This window comes from Tenrec ecaudatus, chromosome 1 (genome assembly GCF_050624435.1).
Source record: "Tenrec ecaudatus isolate mTenEca1 chromosome 1, mTenEca1.hap1, whole genome shotgun sequence".
In the NCBI taxonomy this organism is placed as follows: domain Eukaryota; kingdom Metazoa; phylum Chordata; class Mammalia; order Afrosoricida; family Tenrecidae; genus Tenrec; species Tenrec ecaudatus.
In genome coordinates this window covers 9002584-9025993 of record NC_134530.1, presented here as the reverse complement: position 1 = coordinate 9025993, position 23410 = coordinate 9002584, and the positions used below count along the sequence as shown (strand labels likewise).

Below are 23410 nucleotides of genomic sequence, written 5' to 3'. Positions count from 1 at the left end.
TTGCACTTCCGCTGCCGTGCGAGGAAGGCGGTGGAGTCCCTAGGCGTCCTGCCTTGTCCAGCACTAAGGGCAGCTCAGAGGGGGTTGTGTGTTGGCGCTCTGCTCCAGCGGCCCCGCGTATCCCTGGCCCCGGCCCTCCCGCCGCCTCCTTCGCTATCCCGGCCCCCTGGGCGGAGCTGCTCTGCACGGCCGAGTAGGTGGGATGGCCTGGCCCTGTGTGTGCCGCTGCTTTTAACAGGTAAAAGGTGGAAATCCTCACTGAGTGAATGTGGGTCTCGGATCAGCGGGGTCAGCATCTCCTGGGAGCTTGTGAGAAATGCGATCAAGAATCCATCTTGAGCTCAGGCTAGTGGGCCTGACGAATTAGCGCCCCTCTCTCCCCTGCTGCCTTCGCGTGCCTGCCCCTGGCCTCCTTTGTTTTTTGGGCGTTTGCAGACAGGGCTTTTTTTTTTTTTAGCGTCATTGGTCCTACAGAAAGTAAGGTGGTCGTGAGGAATGCCTGGCGCTGTCAGGTAAACGTTGGCTAGCTAACCTCAAGACCGGCGGTTCAAACCCACCAGCCCCCCTGCTAGAGAGAAAGAGCAGCTTGTCTGATCTGATAAAGACTTACAGCCTCAGAAACCCTGTATGGGGTCGCTGTGGGTGGGACTAGGAGCCCTGGTGCCTAGCTGTTAAGCCTGGGCCGTTAACCACCAGCTGCACTGTGGGAGAACGGCAACACTTTCTACCTCTGTGGAAAGCGACAGCCTTGGGACCCAGCAAGGGGCAGTTGTACCCCGTCCTAGCGGGTCTCTGAGTCAGAATCGGCTTGATAGCAGTGAACACGCGTTGGATACCACTGGACGGCTGTGGGTCTTGGAGGGTTCCGTAATAGATCACTAAGGAGCTTTGGTGGCATAGTTAGTGGCTACACTTTGGGCTGCTAACCGTAATGTCTATAGTAAGAACTATAGCCCTTATAGACTAAGGTCTATAGTTCAAAACTTCCAGTAGCGCCGCATCAGAAAGACTAGGCTTTCTACTCCCGTGAACAGGTGTATTCATGGAAATCCACAGGGACAGTTCTACCTGACCTAGGGTCGCTCTGAGCCGGCATCAAATTGGTGCAGGGAATTGTTTGTTTTCATGGAACCCCGGTGGCACAGGTTGGGCTGCTAACTGCAAGCTCAGCAGTTTGAAACCACCAGCCCGTTCACGGGAGAAAGGCAGGACTTTCTACTCCTGTAAAGAGTTACAGTCTTGGGAAACCCACAGGGGCTGCCGTGAGTCAACATCAACTGGCTGGCAGTGTCTTTGATTTGGTTTGGGAGTCTCCAAATAAACCGATGCCAGCTGATTGCAGGCAAGGCAAAGGACAGCCTTCAAGCAGTCATGTTAAGCTTAGCCAAGGGCCGATCTATATTTTGCCTTCTATGCATTGTGGTGATGGCAGCTGTCACTCTACCTTTGATGTCTTAGAGAGCCCTGCCGGTGTCGCCGTTACTTGTTGGGCTAACTGCTTGGTCAGCAGTTCAAAACCACTTCGCAGTTGGGGCTTTCTACTCCTGTAAATAATTACAGCTTTGTAAACTCACAAGGATAGTTCTAACCTGACCTGTAGAGTTGTTATGAGTTGGCTTCAACTTTTGGAAATGAATTTGGGGGAAGGGCGGGGGGGGGGGTGATGTCTGATAATGAGAGGCAATTTCAGTGAAAATTCACTAACACTGAAAGAAAAATTAAGATCCTTATGTATATGTCTTAATTAACGTTGTTTTACCTGTCTGGTTTCTAAAGTCCATTGCAGTGGCCACCCAAAGCTCACAGACAAAATTCACTATTAAAGGGTTGATAAGAAAGTTAACAAATTGTAATGCCAGAGAGACATACTAAAGGTCGTTTATCAAAACAAGTTACAAAGTTCTATCAAGTCTGCTAATAAAAGCCCAGTGGACAAACCACTGTTCTATAACCCTCAGCCCAAGGCATTCCGTTTAAGCTCTGTGGATTAGCAAGGCCAAGTGCCTGGATAAGGGGCCCAGAGGGCACTCTGCTCCACACCTCTGTGGGTCAGCAAATCCAACTCCCCCAATTAAGTGTCCAGAGCATCCCACTTAGCAAGCCAGCCTCCTGCACAAAAGCACTCAGCTTTTCTTGATCCATGGGTTGGGATGGCCATCCCTCTGTTCCATGCTCTGGCTCCTGCTCCTCTGATTGGTAGAGCTACCTTCTGGATCCAGGAGATTCACTGCACCGGAATCTCTGGTCCAGAGGACATGCACCGCTCTTAGTTCTTGCTGGTAATGAGATCCCTTCTCCTTCTCAGAGGACTCATTTTATACACAGCAGATTGGCTCTCCAGGAAATCCTGTTTGCAATTACTCACAAGTGAATCCTATTAGTATCTTCCCCCCCTCACCTTTTATTATAAGACGCATGAGGGGCAAGGTCATTTGGTAGGCTTTAGAGAAGTGGTTCTCAACCTTCCTAATGCTTCCACCCTGTAATACAGTTCCTCATGTTGTGGTGACCCTGAAACCCCCCTCCCCCCACACACAAACAAAATTATTTTCGTTGCTACTTCATCATTTTGTTACTGTTATGAATCAGACAACCTCTGTGAAAGGGTCGTTTGACCCCCCTCAAAGGGGTCTCAACCCATAGGTTGAGAACTGCTGCATTAGAGACTTTGGCTAGAAGAACTCACTGCCCTTGCCCCATGGTTGCACACTATTGACAGATCCGGTGAAAATAGCTCCTTGGGGCTAGTGTCTACCTATGGGACTGTGTAGAAGAGAACAGAACATTCCGCCTTCACCAAAAAGGTCATGAAATGATACCATGTCAGGGTGTGGTGGTAATCTGCCCGTCTTCAGTGATCAGTGTTACAGGCAGATGCAAGAAAACCGTACGTGAGGTGTTTGCCCACAGACTGACAGTCTAGCTTGGGAGACAATTTCAAATAGAGAGTGAAAAGCTGTTAGCTGCCACAGAGTCAGTTCTGAGCCCACACACAGCAGACCAAAGCATTGCCCAAGTCCTCACAGTGTCCCAATGCTTGAGCCCACTGTTGTAGCCACTGTGTCAGTCGGTCCATCTCGTGGAGGGCCATCTTCTCTTTTGCTGCCCCTCTGCTTTGCCGAGCATGATGCCCTTCTCCATTGAGTGGTCGCTCCTGACTTGTCCAAAATACATCGTGAGACTGAGTCTCACCATCCTGGCCTCTAAACTTGAAAAGTCTGATATAGCTAACACCTGCAATGCAAGGACCTACCCCTAGAGTCAAGCGAGATTGCTGACAAGGACAAACTTTGTAAGTGACATTTCAAAACCTCAGTTCAATTCAGCTACCTATGTGGCTGAATCGGACTGGTAGCATGTGGGTGGGTGGGTGGGATGGAAACAATACTTCATTTGGGTAAAGTGAGTGTGTAAATCCCCAAGGGGGCAGAAAATCTAGGATCCGCTCCTTGATGGAAGTGAGAGGTGACTGACATAGAGAGAACAGCAGGTGGAGGTGGGGCGGTCATGTGAGCCAGATTAAGGAGACAAGGGTAGCCCATCTTTCAGAGCCATGATGACTACTCCAGGCTGTGGACAGCCACTGATGGGAGAGGGGTGTGGGTGCATTTGCACTACAAATAGATTTTGGAAGTGAGTAGCTGAATGGTGTCAGGTGTTTGCTGTACACACCTTAAGGAAGACTGAGGAGGCCTAGAAGCCCTGCGGCAAGGTGAGTTATGAGTTTGACTGCTAACCACCAGGTCAGCAGTTCAAACCCCCCAGCATTCCAAGGGAGAAAGAGGAGCCGTTTTACCCCATAGTTTACAGTCTCGGAAATCCACAGGGGCAGTTCTACCCTGCCCTATAGGCTCACTATGGGAAGAATCTACTGGATGGCAGTGAGTTTGTTTTCTTCAGAATTGTGACGGAGGAAGCTTAGATTTGGACATGGGTTACAGATCAGAAAGAAAGTGGATGAGGTAATGTAGGTGTAGTTCAGAGGACTTTGTCAGTTTGTCATACCGTGGTGGCTTGTGTGTGGCTGGTCTTCTGGAAACGATGTCACTCACTGGTACTTCAAACACCAGCAGGGCCACCCAAAGTGAACAGGTTCAGCAGAGCTTCCAGACTAAGAACAGACTATGAAGAAGGAGTAGGGTCTATACTTGGAAGGAATTAGCCACTGAAAAGTCATGGAGAGCATTGAAGCATTGTCAGATACTGCAGACCTCATGAATAGAAGCAGACTAACATAAGTTGTGCGGATGACATTGGACAGTCAGTGGTCCTTTCTGTTGCATACGGGTCACTATGGGTCGGAACCAAATCGCTGCACCTAAGAACAGTTCAAAGGAAATCTATGGATAGAAAGTGCACTCCTAAGTGACAGGCTATAAAGCCACGAACAGTCTCCGGCCTTGAAGCCAGTCATGGGCAACCTGCCTAACTATGAGAAGACTACACGTGTGCTCCTCAAGTTGTGGGTGCCATTGAGTCAGTTCCACCCTCTGCACAACAGGGTGAAACACTGCACCGTCCTTGTCACCCTCACAATTGTCCCTGTGCTTGAGTCCATTGTTATAATTACTGCGTCCATCCATCTCTGTTGAGGGACTTCCTCCTTTCCGCTGTCCCTCTCCAGGGACTGGTCTCTCCTGACAACATGTAAACAAAGTCTCACCGCTTGGGGACACTGGGGCTGTCCTTCTTTCAGCAGCTTTCGCGGAGAGTGGAGACTTGTCTGCCATAAATGCCCTCAGGGTGGAGCATTGCCTTGAGTCTGGGAGAAAGCCCTGTTGGGTAAGAGCTGAAGACCAAGAACCTGCCACTTCCGCTGTACTCAACCCAGCCTCCTCCCTGTTCCTCTTACACTTTAGGTTCCAAGTGTGGTACAGGGAGAAGTAGCCCAGTCATGGCAGCTGGGGCCACCAGGGCGACCATCTTGTACAATCTAAATCACAACAAGGATTTCACCCGCTCTGGTGTGCGGACCTGACATGATTCATCCCAACTGTCGAGTGGCTCTGCTTCTACTCCCTTCTTTCTCAAGTGGCTTCATAGACTCCCCGAAGCGGGGGCAGAGAAATGGTGAGTACCATGGTGAGAGAGCTGAGTCTTCCCATAAAGGGTGAGGAGGCAGGATATGAGGAGCAGCTGCAGACCCTGCGCTTCCTAAGGCAAATACAAGGGAGGCAGTGGAGGAAAGAGAGCTGAGCCCCGGGGGCATCCTAAGACCTAGCTTCACTGTTGCTGGACACTCTTCCCCCACACACATGGTTCTTCAAGATTGGCATCCCTGTGCTCACCTCTTTGTGGAACCTGCAGAGCTGGTACCAGGGGCCAGTCATATCCCCACCATGCACCTTGATCTGTGTTGAATTACAGCCTCCTGACCAGATTCTGAGGAGCCCTGGTGGCGTAGTGGTTAGATACTGGGCTGCTAACAAGGTCCCCAGTTCAAAACCACCAGCTTCCCCTTGGGAGTAAGAGTAGGCTTTCTACTCCCATAAAGAGTTACAGTCTCAGAAACTCACAGGGGCAGTTCTACCCTGTCTTGTTGAGTCATTAGGAATTGGCATGAACTTGATCGCAGTGTGGGTTTCAGTTTGTTTCACCGGACTCTGAAGGCAGAGGTGCTCTGGTTGAGGAGGCTGAGCCCCAGGCCCTCCAGGAGCCATTCCAGACCCATCAGTTCAAACACTGTACTTGGCTTCTCCCAGGCACTGAGCTCTCAAACCGTTCTGTACCATTCTAAAACCGCAGCTCTGCCTCTCACATTGTGAAGGGGTAAGAAGTGGGGAGAGGGCTCGTTGGGGAATGCCCTGACTATTTATGGGGTGTGAAAGAGGGTCTGGTGTTCTCACGCCTTCACCAAAGTACCAACGCTTCTGCTGTGTGACCTTCAAGTGGGTCAGACCCCTGGACCCCGTCTGATCCTCCTCAGTGTTGGTATTAAATCTCTAATTTGAACCTAAAATTAAAGTGTGCCCTCCTTTGCCAGAGAAGCTCAACATACGAGATGTGCATGTTCAAGTTCTTGGGTTTACGGTTTCTACTAGTGTTTGTACTGAGGACTTTCCCCTTAAATGGTTATAACATTTGTAAACACAGGAATGCCCATTGGAGCTGGTGTAAAAGTCACAGGAAAGCTTAAGCTTAATTAAATCTTGAGAAATTTTCTGAAGGACCCCTATTACCGTAAAGCAGGTCACACCAGAACCCTGACAGCGTTCAGTATTTTAGCCGTTTCTGAAACATTTTCCTGATGGAGACAGTGAGAACCTCGTCACTGTGGTTAGAAAAACCTCTTACTTTATGCTTTGGTGACTTGCACAAGTGTGATTGATTGTTTAATAACAGCTGGTCCCAAGTGACTACATTTTTTAATGGGTTTATTACTGTGAAAGGAGCCCTGTGGCTTTGTGGTTGCGTTTGGCTGCTAACCACAAGGTCAGCAGTTCCAACCCTCCAGCTTCTTCGAGGTGTTCCACCAAGTCTTGGGACCCGCGAGGGGCAGTTCGCCCTTCTCTTACAGGGTTGGGATGAGTCGGAATTCATTCAATGGCAGTGAGTGTGAATTACTGGTGAAAACTTTATCCATTTTATTTATAGCGTGCTAAAGGTACAGCATGTACTGAGATTGTTTTTCCAGTGGCCAACACTGTTCAACTGTAAATATGAGCCACGTGCCCTAATGCAGCCCACCCTTCTTCCCAGGTTCATTTGAATAACCAGCTTTCTTCCTTTTTTGGGTGTATTTTGCTGGTATTTGTGTAAAATAGAGCAAATAAAAATAGAAATGTTTTATTTCCCCCTGCTTCGTTATGCCAGAGATAAAATGGAATTTATACTTTTATTTAATGAACATATTATCCTGGTGATCTTTTCATAACAGTTCTTAGAGCTCTCAAACCTAAGTTCTTATGAATCCCCAGAATGCTGCACACGGCTGATCTTAATGGTTTTTTTGTTTTGTTTTATCTTAATGTTTTTTGTTGACACATTTTTTGTCATTGTTGTTTTAATCTTATTGCTTTGGATGGACACTTCATTTGTGGCCATTATTTTGCTTCTACACAGCTTGATCTAGTGAACACAATGTAAATTTCCAAGATCCAGGTGTCAGTACTTTAGAAATAAACACTCCTCTGACCTGAGGCCAGTTGAAATGAAGGGGTTTTCACATGACTTTGAAAATTGAGCGTATGAAAATTACATTGTTGTATGTGTTTTAAATACTGCTTTAACGTTCCTGTTTTAAGTGATACTGTAAACAAGGAGTGCATGAGCTTCTCCTGCATGATTGACTTAGTAGCCCGAGTCTCCGGATTGTTCATAGGCCGTGGTCCACTTTTGTCTCCTCTCAGTGTTCTCAACTCCTGCCTGGAGATGGTTACTCTGTCTTAGAATTGTATGACTCTTGCCATTGTTAATGCTACTATTCTAGTTTTATCCCCAGGTTTTAATTAATAAAATCCACATTGTTTAGTTTTGCCCCTTGTTTGAGGTTGCAATAAATCCAGTTACTCGTCTCTGTAGGCTTGCCAAGGACTTGTTTCCCACAGGATGCTTTTGAGTTTCATTCCTGCTGGTGTCTGTCCTGTTGATCTGCCCACATGCCTGCCTACGTGTGTTCCTGATGTTGTTGAGGGGCCACAATCTGACTCCCCCGTGAAGAGCTTACAGGATCAGAGTGACTGAAGTGTTGTATTGCTACTCTTCCGCTGTCCGTTCACAGTCCGGGCTCCCCGTGCTCCAGGACACTAATACTTCTGCAGCGAGGGCCAGATCACAGCCATGTTCAATTTCCTAGGAAACCCTGATGCGGAGTACAACTGCTTACTCCCACAAAGGACGCGTGTGTATTTTCTTTGTCCCCTCTGGTTGTGTAGTGAGTTGGCTTTTGCCCATGTAGAGTATGTTGAATGTGATCTAAACTTTGATTTCTTCTGTAATTACCTTACACCACACTATGGACAAAGCTGCACATCTCACCCTTTAATTAATTTTCATTTCTATGACTTTTTAAGTCTACTTTACAAGCGTTGGGAATTTTTCTCCCAATATGTAACATATATTTACTCATTTCCCCTCTCTTTGATAAATACTTGTAAATCTTAATATAGTTGATCTCTCTCTCCCCTGCTGTCTTTTGCTTAAGACATTTTTCTCTGTTCTAATGTCCTAAGATGATTTGTCCATGGTTTTTGCTTCAGATTTTACTTTTTAGTAAAATTTAAATTTTATTGAAACTGCTCTACCTGGAATTGATTTTCTCATATAGAAAACATGGAAATAGCTTATTCTAATTAGCAAAATAGTGCATTTTGAAGAATAGCTAATTGTCATAGACTTAATTCTGAGTTGTAATTCAGAGTAGATCTCCATACCTTTTTTCAGAGGTGTCTGTGGGTGAACTCGAACTGCCAGCCTTTTGGTCTGCAGCTGAGTGCTTAAGCTGTTTGTCACTACAAGACATCATGCAGTTGATACTACTTCACATCTTAAAGTGTATGTGCTTTCTTTCACTGCCTTGATTTGTTTGTTTTGTTATGAGTCAACTTTATTTAGGTTTGTAGGTCTTTCCTAAGCTGTTTATTTTCATCCGTTGGCTTATCTGTGTACTTGTATGCCGAAACTATACTGCATAATATATATTTATAAAGTAAATATTAAAAAGAATTTGTGTGCTTGTGTGTGTTTGGACAAGTCCCCCCACCCCTGCCCACCTCCAGCATCTTTTTCATGAGAGCATGTTTTATCTCATTCATACACCTTCTCTACCTTTTAGCTCTGTCTCCCATAGCACTCTACTTTTCAGGTGGTAGGCTCTATAATTCTTTGCAGTGGTCACACAGAACTTACAGACACTGCTCATGACTAGGGGATTTATTAAGGAGGTTAACAGGTTCCAATTCAGATAGAAATGCTCGTGATCGAGTTGTTCAGTCAGGACATGATACAAACGTCTTTCAGGGCTACGAACACGTGCCAAAGGGCATGCCACTCCTCTGAAAGCCTCAACTCAAAGGCAGTCAGATCCAGCTTTGTGGGTCAGCAAGCCCAGCTCCCCAAATTAAATGCCCAGAAGCATCCCATTCCACAAGCCCGCCTTTCGCCCAAAGCACTGAGCTGTACTTGCTCTGTGGGCTGGGAAATCCACTGCATGGTCTCCTGTTCTTTAACTCCTGCTCCTGCGGATCAGTCACTCCTCTGGTTTCCTGGCTTAGCCGTCCTCTGGATCAAGGAGGTTCCCTGCACAGGGATCTCAAGGTGAAGAGGACACACTTCACTCCTAAGTCTTGCTGATAATGAGACTCACATCTCCCTGCCTCTGAGATGGTTTACTTTATATGCAGTGGGATGGCGATCACAATGAATCTTGTTAAAAACTCACAACTGAATCATATCGGTATCTTCCCCACCATCTCTTCCCCAGGCCCATCAGGAAAAGATCATTTGGTGGGAGTTAGAGATTATGGCCAGAAAAGCTGAATTAAGTAATTCACTGCCCTGTAGGACTTTCGTACATGCAAATGCATGTTTTTCAAGGAGGCTTCAAACGTTCATGGGGAAAAGATCATTATCTTTTATTTTATTTTCCCATGAACTTTTTTGACATCTCTATTTACTTACATAAGTATGTGACATTCTAAAATAAATTGGTTGAAACTTTATGGACGTTCACTGGAAATAACGATCTGGGGTAACAGTTTTCTGGGAGTAAAACTCTGTCTTTTCATATATTACAGTCTTGTTGGATGTTATTTAATGATGTATAATTTTTCCACCAGGATTTTTAAATTACTTAAGTACATTCCTAGATATCTCTTGCTAAGATACATGTTATCTTTTAAAACTTAGTTTCTGAACTCCTTGGTTCTAGTGTATGTAAGCGAAATATTTAAAGTAAGCATTACTTTACTATTTATTTTCTAACACAAATGAATACTAAAACCTCTCAGATCCATAATCATATGTACCATCTTTATGGTTTTACAGATGCAGTTACTTAACTTGTGAACTAAAAGGGGACATCTCATTAAAATGCCCCCCCCCCCAAATCCAATCTCAAATGGTATTATAACAACAGGCATAGGAACCAGGATTTCAATTACAAATGGGAGGAACTGGAGAAAAAGAAGGGCAAATCAGCACCATGGATAATGAAAACATCAAAATATCACCCCCAGACCTGAGGTCACCCGGGCGTTCTCATGCATTTTTCTAAAAATGATAGTGTCTCCGACTTCTTAACTTCACCAGAAGGAAGGAGGAGCATCAAAATCGGCAGCCTAAGGGGGTTTCTGGAAAACAGAGGTCAGCCGCGCCCCCACCTTTGAACTGATTTACTGGTTTGGACATTTAATAATCCCTCCTACCGCACTCGACTTCTCCATGGAGAGAACTGGTTTTTCTTCCTTAAAATAGTTTTATATCTTAGTTTTGAGTATATGGGTGATGCTGGCCTCATAACTATTTCCTCTTGTGTTTTTGGACGTGAGAACAACTAATTGGTATGCTTTCCGGGTGAAATACTTGCTAGAATTTTATCAGTGAACTCTCTGAATCTGGTGTTTTCTGATTTTTTTGAGACTTTGACTTATTAGTTTAGTTATTTAATGGATATCAAACCGAACCAAACTCACTGCCATCAAGTTGATTTTGACCTATAGGAACCCAATAGAATAGACTAGAGCTGCCCTTTTGGGCTCCTGAGGTTGTAAACCTTTACAGGAGCTAAGAGTTTCATCTTTCTCCTTTTTTAGAGGATGGATGGTAGGGTTGAACCACGGCCTTGTGGCCAGCAGCCCAACTTGCAATCCACTGTCTTTCTGTGTGCGTATTTTGGTAGACTGGGTCTTACAAGAAAAACGATTCCATTCCTTTTACCTAGGTCACCAGGTGTGTGGGCACAGAGCTGTTCATAACAACCCTCTGTTCCCTTTACATGGCGACAGAATCAATGTTAGTCATTTATGTCTTGTGGGTTCTTGAAACCACCGTCGCTCTGGGCCCTCAGGCCACATAAAAGACAGCTCTGTATGTGTGTAAAGGATGTGGGCAAGCTTGTAGGCTGCCCTCATACCTCAGTCTACATAAAAAGAACACACTGATGTGAGACGTGTGTGAAAGCTCTTAGTCATTCTGTAGCTAAGAAGACATGTAAGATGTCACAGTGGAGAAAGACTTTATGTATGTAAAAAACCTGGGAAAGCCTGTCTTCAGTCTTCGAATCTTATTCAACAGAAAAGAACCTACAGTAAAGAAAATCTGTATAAATGATAGGAATTTGAGAAAACTTAGTTATCCCTAAACACTAAGAATGCATAATGGAGGGAGGCCTTATGAATCAAGATGGTGTGGAAGCTTTTAGTTAGTCCTCACATCTCCACAGAAAAGTTACACGTGGTGGAGCGGAATCTTTTAAATATAAGGAATGTGGGGAAACATTTCATTAGACAATATCCCCTTCTTAACAGAAAACACTCTACAAGGAGGTTTTGTGTATAAAGAAATGTGTTAAAAAATGCTTTGCTCTTCCTCCTCCAAGGCACACTTTGTAGAAAAGCATCTTGTGAATGGTGTGAGAAAGCGTATTCCTTCTCATGCCTCCTGGGAGTGGAGAGTCCGCATCTCTATAAAGAATGAGAGGACGCTTTTTGAAGGTTCTGTGGCTTAAAAAAAATACATATGTACTAAAATGGAAAGCCTTTGGTGACCCTTTGTCTTTTGGAAAACCTGAATGTACATGTGATAAAAAGCACATAATATAAAGTGTTGAGGAAATGTTTAAAAAAAGGCAGCTCTCCACCTATACTTCTCATCCCTGGATTCAATTCCATTTGCACCAGTTATCCCAGTTTGGTCCTAAACTTTTAATCCCCTGTCAGCATAGCACCTGTGTTTTGTTCTGTGCTTAGGAAAGACTCCATTACCTGAGGACCCAGCTGACTATACCTGGGCCTCTATGGACTTTATTCCAGAAAACTTCAGTAGTCTGACAGGTGGTACATAGGCCAGGATGCTGTCTACTGGCTGAGTACAAAGCATACTTACCATCGCCATGGAGATGAGCAGACACTTCTGTGGGTGGAGGCTCAGAAGGAGCTGAATCAGGGGGCTAGAAATGCATCAGGAGGTGCCACTGGCAGGATTGGGCATTTCTAGAGGGCACGCTTGTTGTGCTCTGAGTAGGTAGCACATACTTCTGGCCTACGTCTCTGGGATCCAGCACACTCAGGGAAAAAGTGCCAAGAGGTCAGTCCCCACTCAACACCTCTCTGTCTCTCTCTCTGGTGAGCAACATCTTGCCTTTCTATGCCTGAGACTTCACAAGAAGGTGAACAGGAGATAAACCCAGGGCAGTATGGGGTAGAAATGGGAGGGGGTGGGCTGTAATAGGGAAGGTCGACCAAAATGTCTTCTGCGAGTTTGTTTCCTAGGTAGAGGTATGTCACTTGTTACTTTCAGCTTTTCAAAAAACTGGGGTTTTGTTTGGTTTCTGACTATATTCATTTTCTGGGGATTTTTTTGTTTGTTTTCATTTTTCATGGCCTGCTGTCTTGTTTTTACTACTGCTTTTCTTCCACACACTTTGGCTATATTTGCTCAATTTCGGTTTCCCTATGAATCATGAGCTATTGATGTTTGATCTGTCATTGATTCTCCTAGGTGCCTTTAGTGCTGTAGATCTCTCAGTATACTTGATTTTCTCTGCATCCAATAAATTTTGGTTAGTTCTATTGTCTTTTTAACATAGCTCAAAAAATTTTAAATTTCCCTCAGAACATATTTGTCCCATGTGTTATTTAGAAGTGTGTTATTTCATTTCAGTCTAGCTAGCTTTCATTTATTGGTTGCGGGTTTATTTCTATTTTGGTCTGATTTGTAATACTTTAAATTTGGTGAGTTGCCGTTTGGGAACCAGGTTGGGATCTAGTTTGGTTAATGTTGCTGGTAAATATGAAAAGAATTTGCATTGTGTTGTTTGGGGATGACAGATACAAAGTAACTTAAAAGTTAGTGGGAAAATCGATTAAAAAGATAATGGTGTTTCACCACAAACATTTTGAAGCCCCCTTGTATACCTATTAGATGACAGTGTCGGTTCACCATGGCCTTGCTGATTGTTTTGCATGTTGGATCTGTCAGTTACTGATAGAGGGTTGCTGAAGTCTCGGGGAGCATGGATGGTGTAGTGTGTTACTCATTGGACTACTAGCCCTCAAATTAGCAGTTAGAAATCTCCAGCCGCTTCAAGGGAGAAACGCAGGTTTCTAATCCCATAGAGAGGTACAGTCATGAAAACTCAAAGGGCCAATTTGACACTATTCTGTAAAGATCTCTATGAGTCAGCATCTACTCAATGGCAGTGAGTTTGTTTTTTGCCCCATAAACTGTAATTGCATCATGTATATAGCTATTTTTAAAGCTAATAGATGAACTAAGAATAGCAAAGGTAAATTTTATATTACCTGTATTCACTTCTGTAACTTTACTTATGTAGATCCACATGTCTTATTCATATAATTTTCTGTCTCTCTGAACAACTTCTTTGCTATTTCTTGCAAGGAAGTTCTCCTGGTGAGCAATCTTTTCCCTTGTTTTTTTGGTCTGAAAACAGCTTTCTCGCTCCTTTACTTTTTTTTTAAATAATTTTTTTCAATTCTAGTCAAAGTAAATATTATAAAAAATTTACCAGTTCAACAACTTTTACATGTATAATTTTGTGGCAGTACAAGCCACTAATCAGAGAGCAAATAATCAGAGTAACTGGATAATATGAAGAAGAATGCAGCACCAGGATTAAGGCTGAGTAACCATCTGCATATGCAGGTGACACAACCTTGCTTGTGAAAGTGAGGAAGACATGAAGCACTTTCTGGTGAAGATCAAGGATTTCAGTATGGATTACAACTCGAACAAAGATAACCAAAATCCTCACAACTGGACCAATAGTTAGCATCAAGATAAATAGGAAAATTTGAAGTTTTCCAAAACTTAATTTTGCTTGGAAGCAAAATTTAATGTTGCTCCTGGAAGCAACAGTCAGGTGGTCAAATGACACATTGCATTGGGTAAATATGTGGCACAAGGTCTCTTTAGAATGGCAGTTCTCAGCCTGTGGGTCTCAACCCCTTCGGGGGTCAAACAATGCTTTCACAGGGGTCACCTTATTCATAACACTAGCAAAATTACAGTTATGAAGTAGCAATGAAAATAATTTTATGGTTGGGGGTGTGGGGTCAACACAACCTGAGGAACTATATTAAAGGGTCACAGCATTAGGAAAGTTGAGAACCACTGCTTTAAAGTGTTGAGAAGCAGAGATTGTTTTGCGGATTAAGGTGTTCCTGACCCAAGCTCTGGTATTTACATTTGCCTCATACGCATGTGAAAGTTGGACATTGAATAAGGAAGACCAAAGAAGACATGGTGCATTTGAATTGTGTTACTGATGAAGAATATTGAAAGAACCATGGGCTGTGAAACACATCTGTCCTGGAAGAAGTGCGGTCAGGATGCCGTAGAGGCAAGAGTGGCGAGACTTCATTTCATGTACTTTGGACATGTCAGGAGAGAGCCGTCCCTGGAGAAGGGAATCAAAAAGAAAAGACTACGATACAAAACAAGAATAGAATGCTTGGCAAGGTAGAGTGGTGGTGAAAAAGAGGAAGGCTCTCGATGTTATGGATTAACATGGTGACTGCAGCAATGTGCCCAATCTTCGGAACAACCTTGAGGATGGTGCAGAACCAAGCAATATTTTGTTCTTTTGTACATAGGACCATTGTGGATCAGAACCAACTCAATGGCACCCACCAATAACAAGCCATTAACTAATTAACTGCTAGCTAAAAGGTTGGTAGTTCAAAGAGAGGCCTGTAAAGTTGCTTCTGAAAGATCATAGTCCTGAAAAATTAGTAGAGCAGTTTTATTCTGCACACACAGGGTCAACATGAGTCATAAGCACCTCGAGGCCAACTGACAACTGAGGACAACAAGAATAATATAATGACATTGATATGGATCGCCTACTGTGAGGCTATTATGGCCGTTGGTATTTTCTTGTTTTCAGTTTATTTCACCACCAGTAACAGGAACTCGGTGACCTCTGTGCCACGAAACTTCCCATCCACTTTTCTGCCTTTAACAAGCTTTAGTCTCTCTGCATTTGTCTGTTCCATGGAAGTGGGACCATGCAGTATTTGTCCCTTCATTTGTCCAGTATTGTACTCTACTTGGCATAATGTTTTCAAAGTGTGTCCATGTTTTATTATGTATCAGGACTTCCTTTCTCCTTATAGCTAAGTAATATTCCATTGTATGGATATACCATCCTTTGTATATTTATTCACGTGTTACTGCAAGCTTAGGTTACTTTTATTTTTTGATTTTCTGCTTTTAATTTTTTCAGGTCTATTCCTAGAAGTGGGATTGCTAAACTATGTAGTTCTATAATTAACCTTTTGGGGCACCACTAAACTTGTCTACAGTGGCTGTACCAGTTTTCATGTCATCTACAATGAATGAAGGTTCTATTTATTCCACATTCTCACCAACTCTTTGTTACTTTCTATTTATTTTTGGACTTAAAACTTGTATTGGACTTATGCACTTGATGTGGACTGGGCTAGGATGTTTTCCTGATATAAAGCTCTCTCTTACTCATATATGAGTCCCTGAATTTGTTTCTCTAGTCAACCCAGCCTAACGCACTTGCTGATCTGGAATATGTGGAACGTTTTAGGACTCAATGGTCATTGAGGATGTGGCTGTGGTCTTTACCCAGGAAGAATGGGGACTGCTGGATCTTACTCAGAGGAAACTCTACAGAGATGTAATGATGGAGACCTTCAGAAATCTGGCCTCAGTAGGTAAGAATGATAAACTTATTTAAACCTTTAGGAGACAATATTTTACTCATCAGCTTTGCTCCTTTATTTGTACTGAGGAATTGGAATACATAAGACAGGTGTGGTCCCTTGTTATATATAACGTATGTATCCTATATTCCCCATCGTCTTAGTTGTATTGTGCTTCTATAGTAGCAATGACTAACAAATTAATTTTTCACAGTGTAAAAGGTAAGAAGTCATTCAGGATGCTAGCTCTAGGGGAAAATTTCTGGATTGCTTTTCCATAAAATTCTTATTTCTTCATCATATGTTCCTTGTTGCTTCTGTGCTGTTTGTGTGGAATTGTAGGTGCTTTCCATAATTTCTGCTGCTTCGTTGCTTGTTTAATTTCTTTTACTATGGGAAATCATAAGTGTTGTTACTAGGGTTCTAGCGCATATGTTGCCTGGGTTTATTCCAAACAAAACATGTCTGCACAATTGGCAATGGCTGCAGACAGGTTCTTTAAGGAATTCACTTGTTTTAGTCTCATTAAGCTATCTTGCAAACAAAGGGTGCTTTTGTGTAATAAAATATATATATATTTTTTAACTCAGGGCACTTAATCAAATTTTAAATAAAATTAAATGAACATCTTTTCAAATTACTGAAGTTTGGATTGCAGGAATACTGCTCCACATAAAGCACCAGATTTTAGATGGATCAACCATGTATGACCCCAGAGAGGGAAGACAATCACATTGAGTGTATGAAGAAACGATGCCAAAAGTGCAGAAAATTGTGGCATAAGACGATAGAATTATCATTGATTCAGAAGCTACTGAAGTGAGGACCCAACATCATTCAACATTTTCTGTTTTAAGGAGATACTGTAGCCTTGGCAAGTTTTAGACATGATGGATGCCAAAAGCATCAGTATTTTCAGCAAGATCAGAACTACTGAAGACAATTTTATGCAATAAATTATAACTGGAGTTTCATCTTGGATTTACTAATATAATTCAGAGAGCAAGATCCAGTCAGATCAGTGACCTCTGAGGGGATCTGCTAGGTCACATAAATTCAAGGCAGAGAGGTCAGCTCAGAAGGTTATGTAACTATTTGGGGGCTCCCAGGGTAATCTTGGTAGATTTTTTTGGAAGACAGGATGATCATAGGGGTTTATTTATGAAAAAGGTTTAAAATAATTGGACACTACATTAGTGAGGAAAAGGCCATCAATGTTAATCTTAGGAATATTTTTTTCACTACAATGCACCTGCTCATTTTATGACGGAAAGGTCTGTCCTGTGAGACTTTTCTTGGGAAAATATATTCTATCCACCCTATAGTCCTGATCGGGCTCCTTCAGGCTACTTTTATTTCCTAAACTCAAAGAACATTTAAAATGAGCACAATTAGAGTACCTCAAGGATGCCAAAGCTGTCTTCAGTACTGTGTAGACCTAAATGGACTACATTTCAAGAAATAATCGCCTCCCTCTGTAATGTAGACTATAATGGCAGTGTCCCTTCCCCAAATGGGATTATAACTGCTGGATATAGGGATTAGAATTTACCAGTCTACTTTGGAGGACACAAGTAAGTCTCTAACACTCATGAATATAAAGATGAAAGGGGTGTGTGTGTTTAGTTTCTGTGTGTTTGAAAGCCTTTTAAGCATTCTTTTGGGGTCTCTTTGAAGCACTGATTGTCATTTGGATTTATATAGAGTTTTACTGTATTGAGTACAAATTTGACATGATTGTGTTGCAGTAAGTATACTCATATCAGCTTTTCTTAAGAAACCCTGAAGACCAAACAGGGATTGGCATAGTGTCAAGAAAATGTTCATTATTCTGGACTGTGTCCCCTCAGGACATGCATTTCTTCTTCAGCAACTTGTCAGATAGGTATTTGTACACAAGCCACATTTCTTCCACCATATAAAGAAAAGAATGATCTGACAAGTATAAAGATAGGACTCACTCAGGGACACAGTATTGGGTAGCACTACAAAATCAGTGCTTTGTAAGAGCAGCCCTGTATGGGAGGAATTATATTTTAAATCAATTAACTCAAAATGGTTCCTTCAGTTAAAGAGACAACTTCACAGTTACTTGAGTCTAGTTTTCTGACTTTGTTAACCATCACACACCTTTGGTCATGAGCTACACTTTTTTTGTTTTCCTCTCTTAATGCTTCCTATGTATTGTTCTCAGTATCTTTATAAGTAGATTTTATGTCACCAACATGTTATTCCCATGGAACTATTTCCTAGTAAATGACTCTAACCATTGCCAATTTTTTTTTGGTATGTGCACATGTCTCTATTCACAACCGCTTTGTTTTCCCTTAATAATTTAGTTTTTTGTTTCCTGTTGTGAACCTCACTTTGAAACATTGTGTCAGTGTCTCAAAACCTTAATGAAGGAGAATGTTTGTCCAGTGATCACATAGTGGTGCAACTTATGAACAATAACAACTGGCCCTCCACGTTAGTAGAAATCTTCAAACCACCTGAAAGTGAAGATCAGCGTAAAAACCGGGATAGACTTTTGAGGTGAGTGTTGTTCAAATGAGAAAACTGTTTCTCAGGAGAAAATCCTAAAGTCTATGACAGTCATATACTGTATATACTCGAATATAAGCCGACCCAAGTATAAGCCGAGGTATTTAATTATTACCTGGGAAACCAGAAAAACTGATTGACTCGAGTAAAAGCCTAGAGTGGAAAATGCAGAAGCTATTGGTGAGTTGCAATAATCAAAACAAATGAAAATAAAATTACTAAAAATTGAGACATCAGTGGGGTAATGTGTTTAAATATTTATTTTAAGTAAAAACATAAATAAAAGGACAATTCATTTAACATCAGTAAACCAGCACAGTAAGTGGAAAATAGGTTCAACAAAAACAAGAAGGTATCAACAATGATACCTTAAGAGTACTATTCCCTGAGCTTAATCAGCAACCAAGCTAAAATGTAGAGTTAAAATCATTCAAAACTGGATTCTTCATCTGTATCCCGATGCAGAGTTTCAACTGGTGTGAGGTCATCGTAGACACTGTCCTCACTGAGATTGCTGTCATCACTATCACTGCTGTCATTTTCATACAAAGCACAGTCTTCACTGCCATCCATAGCATTACTAATACTACATTTCTGGAAGGCATGTTGCACCATGTCTTCTGGAATGTCTTCCCATGCATCTCGAACCCACTTTGCTATTAACTCTATGTCAGGATTCATGAAATTTCCTCCTTTTGTTAGTCGGGCTTGACCAGATGACTTCCATTCATGCCACTGACCCGTGTATAAGCCAAATCCCAGTTTTTCAGCACATTTTTTTTGTGCTGAAAACTCGGCTTATACATGAGTATATACAGTAAGTATTTATTTAGCTCTATAATTATTCAGAGACATTCTATACTGCATTGCTTTCCTAAATATGAATCCGATACTGTATTTGAAACATTTTTCTTATAGACAATTATCATGAAAGCCTGGTATATTAGAAAATCATTAACAGTAATGGTATTACCTTTGCAAGATGATTTAATATATAAGACAATTTCAGAGTGAAAACTTTGAATATACACTTGTGTTTAGTAACAGTGACACAAGTACATGTTTATTTCCAACTGCATGTTGTTTATTTTTAACAGAATGCATACAGTAGAAAGCCTCCAGGAGAGTAATGGTACTCAGTGTGGAAAAGTCTTCAGCCAGACCTCAACTCTTACAGTGATAAAAAATCCTCCAGAAGTAAATCCTTTTGAATACTATGAGAATGGAAAAGCCTCCCCAGAACATTCATCATGTAAGCATCCTACAAAATCTTACACTGGATACAATACTTATCAGGAATGTGGAGAAACCTGCAGTTGTCCCTCTTACCTAAGAACTCTTAGTGAAGAAAAACCTTATAATTGTAAGGTGTGTGGAAAAGACTGCATTTGTCTCTCAACCCTTCAGGATCCTATGACAACAATTACTGGAGGGAAACACAATGAAAATAACAAGTATGGAAAGGATTTCTTAAGTCACTCATCCTTTCAGACACGTTTTAGAAGTCAAAAGCATGAATGTAAAGAATGTTGTAAAACCTATAGTCCTTCATTTCTTATTTTATCTGAAAAAGATCATAATAGCTACAACCCTCAAGAACGTAAAGAATGTAGGAAAGTCTCACAAATCACTACACTCATAAGAAAGAGGACTTATGATTGTCAGCAATGTGGAAAATCCTTTAGTTGTTCCTCACACCTCACTCTACATGTAAGAACTCACAGTATTAATAGGCCTTATCAATGTAAGGAATGTGGAAAAGCCTTTAGTCGTTCCTCATACCTCACTGCTCACATAAGAACTCACAGTGGAGAAAAACCTTATACATGTAAGGAATGTGGGAAAGCCTTTAGTCGTTCCTCTTACCTCTCTGACCACATAAGAAAGCACACTGGAGTGAGGCCTTATGAATGTAAGGAATGTGGAAAAGCCTTTAGTTCTTCCTCACATCTTACTACACATAAAAGAATTCACAGTGGAGAGAGACCTTATCAATGTAAGGAATGTGGGAAAACTTTTAGTGATTCATCCTCGCTCACTGGTCACATAAGAACTCACAGTGGAGAAAGGCCTTATGAATGTAAAGAGTGTGGGAAAGCCTTTAGTCGTTCTTCATCCCTCACAGAACACATGAGAATTCACAGTGGAGTTAGACCTTATGTATGCAAGGAATGTGGGAAAGCCTTTAGTCAATCCTCACACCTCACTATACATATAAGGACCCACAGTACAGAGAGGTCATATCAATGTAAAGAATGTGGGAAAGGCTTTAGGCAGTCTTCAAACCTTACTACACATATAAGAATTCACAGTGGAGAGAGACCTTATGTGTGTAAGGAATGTGGGAAAGCCTTCAGTCAGTCCTCAGCCCTCACTAAACATACGAGAACTCACAGTGAAGAACGGCCTTATGAAAGTAAGAAACGTGATAAAGCCTTTATTTCACATATAAGAACACACAACGGAGAAAGGCCTTATGAATGTAAAGAATGTGGGAAAGCCTTTAGGCGTTCTTCATCCCTCACTGAACACATGAGAATTCACAGTGGAGTTAGGCCTTATGTATGCAAGGAATGTGGAAAAGCCTTTAGTCAATCCTCACACCTCACTATACATATAAGGACACACAGTACAGAGAGGTCATATCAATGTAAAGAATGTGGGAAAGGCTTTAGGCAGTCTTCAAACCTTACTACACATATAAGAATTCACAGTGGAGAGAGACCTTATGTGTGTAAAGAATGTGGGAAAGCCTTCAGTCAGTCCTCAGCCCTCACTAAACATATGATTACTCACAGTGGAGAACGGCCTTATGAAAGTAAGAAATGTGGTAAAGCCTTTATTTCACACCTCACTTCACATATAAGAACACACAATGGAGAAAGAGGCCTTGTTAATGTAATGAATGTGAGAAATCATTTGGTCAGCTCTCCATCCTTATTGAATATTAGTAACCTTACAGTGGGGATGAACCTTGTAAATGTAACAAATATGGGAAATGCCACACTGTTGTTCATACCAATTGCGTCAAAAATTCAAATGTGAAAATATCAGGAGTGGGAAAGTCTTCAATGTTTCTTATTCATTGAAGTACATCTGGGTGGGTATACTGGTGGTAAACAATACACATCTAAGTATTATTGGATAACATTCCTTCTTTTTGAAAACTGGAAAGATGATTTATATGTCAAATTAACCATGATGGATAGAATGTGTGAATTTTTTTCTCCAAAATTATTCACATGTTCATACATGGAAGACCTATATGAACATATAAGAAGTCACATTGGAAAGACATCCTGTAAGTGTAAGGTCTCTGGGATAATGTACACATTTTTCCCCAGTGTTAGACAACATAAGAGACAACACTGAGGACTGATCCTATGAATGTAAAAGATGATGGACCCCTATTGTGTCCCTCAGCATGGATAACTGTGAGACTTCAAACAGTGGAGAAGCCCTGTGATTCTAAGCATTGTGAGAAAGGCACAAGGATATTTATACTAGTGGGGGAAGCTTATCAAGAGGTACATGTAGATTTTATTACTGTCTTATTTCTATTTGTATTAATTTCCACTGATGCAAATTAATTTTCTAAGTTAAACATTAAAACTATAAATACCTTTATCAGGAGAGACTAGTCCTGGGAAAAGAACATCATGCTTGGTAAAATAAAGGGGCAGCAAAAAAACAAAACAGGAAAGGCTTCAACAAGGTAGATTAATACAGTGGCCTGCAGCAATGTGCTCAAACATAACAATTGTGAGGATGGGGCAGGACTAGATAGTTTCAACTTGGCACTGACAACAACAACAGCAAATGCTCTTTCAATTCTAAGACTTGAATTGTTATAAATCATGTTTTCATTTTGGTTCATATATATATAATTCCTCTTCATATTAAAATTCCTCTTCGTCAACATGGGTGTTTTCTATTTTGTTTTCTTTTTATCAACTATATTAAGTTAAAGAACCTTTGTAGAGCATAAAATGGAATGGTCCTAGGGGGACAGTAATTAAATTATTGGGCTGCTAACTAAAAGGTCAGCAGTTTGAACCTACCAGTTGTTCCATAGTTGAAAAATGTGACCGTCTACATTCATTCCTAAAGATTTACAGTTTCAGAAACCCTATGGGGAATTTCTGTTCCAGTTTATACAGTAGCTATATGTAAAAATCAATCTGATGCCATGTGTTTAGATTTTGGGGATTAAACTCTTGTTTATACTCCTTATAGAAAATTTTTTTAATGGAAAAATAAAAGTACCTTGGAATCTGAGCATGTTTTATATATGTAGTTTCCATTCAGCCTTCTGAGTGCAAAACAATGTTTTTAACAGAATTGAGATTTTACTTTATTTAATGTTGTAGTGGATGTATTTTGCATTACATCCGATTCTCCTCGACTACAATCTTGAACATTGATTTACTGATTAAGAGACTGAAGAAAAAGTTATAACCCAGTGCTATCCCACAGAAGTACTTATCTTTTAAATAGCATTGTGATAAACAGGTTTACATGGAATTATGGTTAATTCTTGTATCCAAGGTAAATGTGTATCAACATTGCCCCAGTTTCACTTAGCTTCAGTAATCTATCCTGCACAGTCTCAGAGCCTGTGCTCAGTAGGAAAGTCCTAGTTCTGATCATTCTGGCGTTAGTAAAAGGAATGCACTTGGCCAACAACTGAGGCTCCCGTTGCTGGACTAGAATGGATTCTGATGTGCATGCCTACTACAGGGCCTAGACAAAACAAGATGCTAGCGAGGGTGCTTGCATTAGTAGACACAAGCTACATCACTGTTTTGATCGTAGGTCTACCAAGTACCAGTCTCTCACATGTTGGGTGTTAGTCTAGGTAGACTAGAGAAACAAATCAGATTTTAGTCTAAAATTTTGTGGAGATGGGGGAGGAAAATAAGATCAACAGCTCAAGGTTGATTTCTGTGAGGCAGTCAAAACTTTTCACCAGTTCTGACATCTGTCTCTCCCTGATATCCTGAGGTCAATAATTT

The 23410-nt window shown here is 41.6% G+C and overlaps 1 protein-coding gene across 1 annotated transcript; it reads left to right on the top strand.

Annotated features, from left to right (window-relative positions):
* LOC142444638 (uncharacterized) lies at positions 1–21409 on the top strand. The gene is given in 6 exon segments (XM_075545705.1): positions 1–238; positions 4860–5070; positions 15737–15863; positions 18236–18386; positions 19493–21200; positions 21202–21409. Coding segments are annotated over 5 exon segments (2049 nt in total). The 5' UTR covers positions 1–238; positions 4860–5067; the 3' UTR covers positions 21262–21409.
* Positions 21410–23410: the final 2001 nt, after the last annotated feature.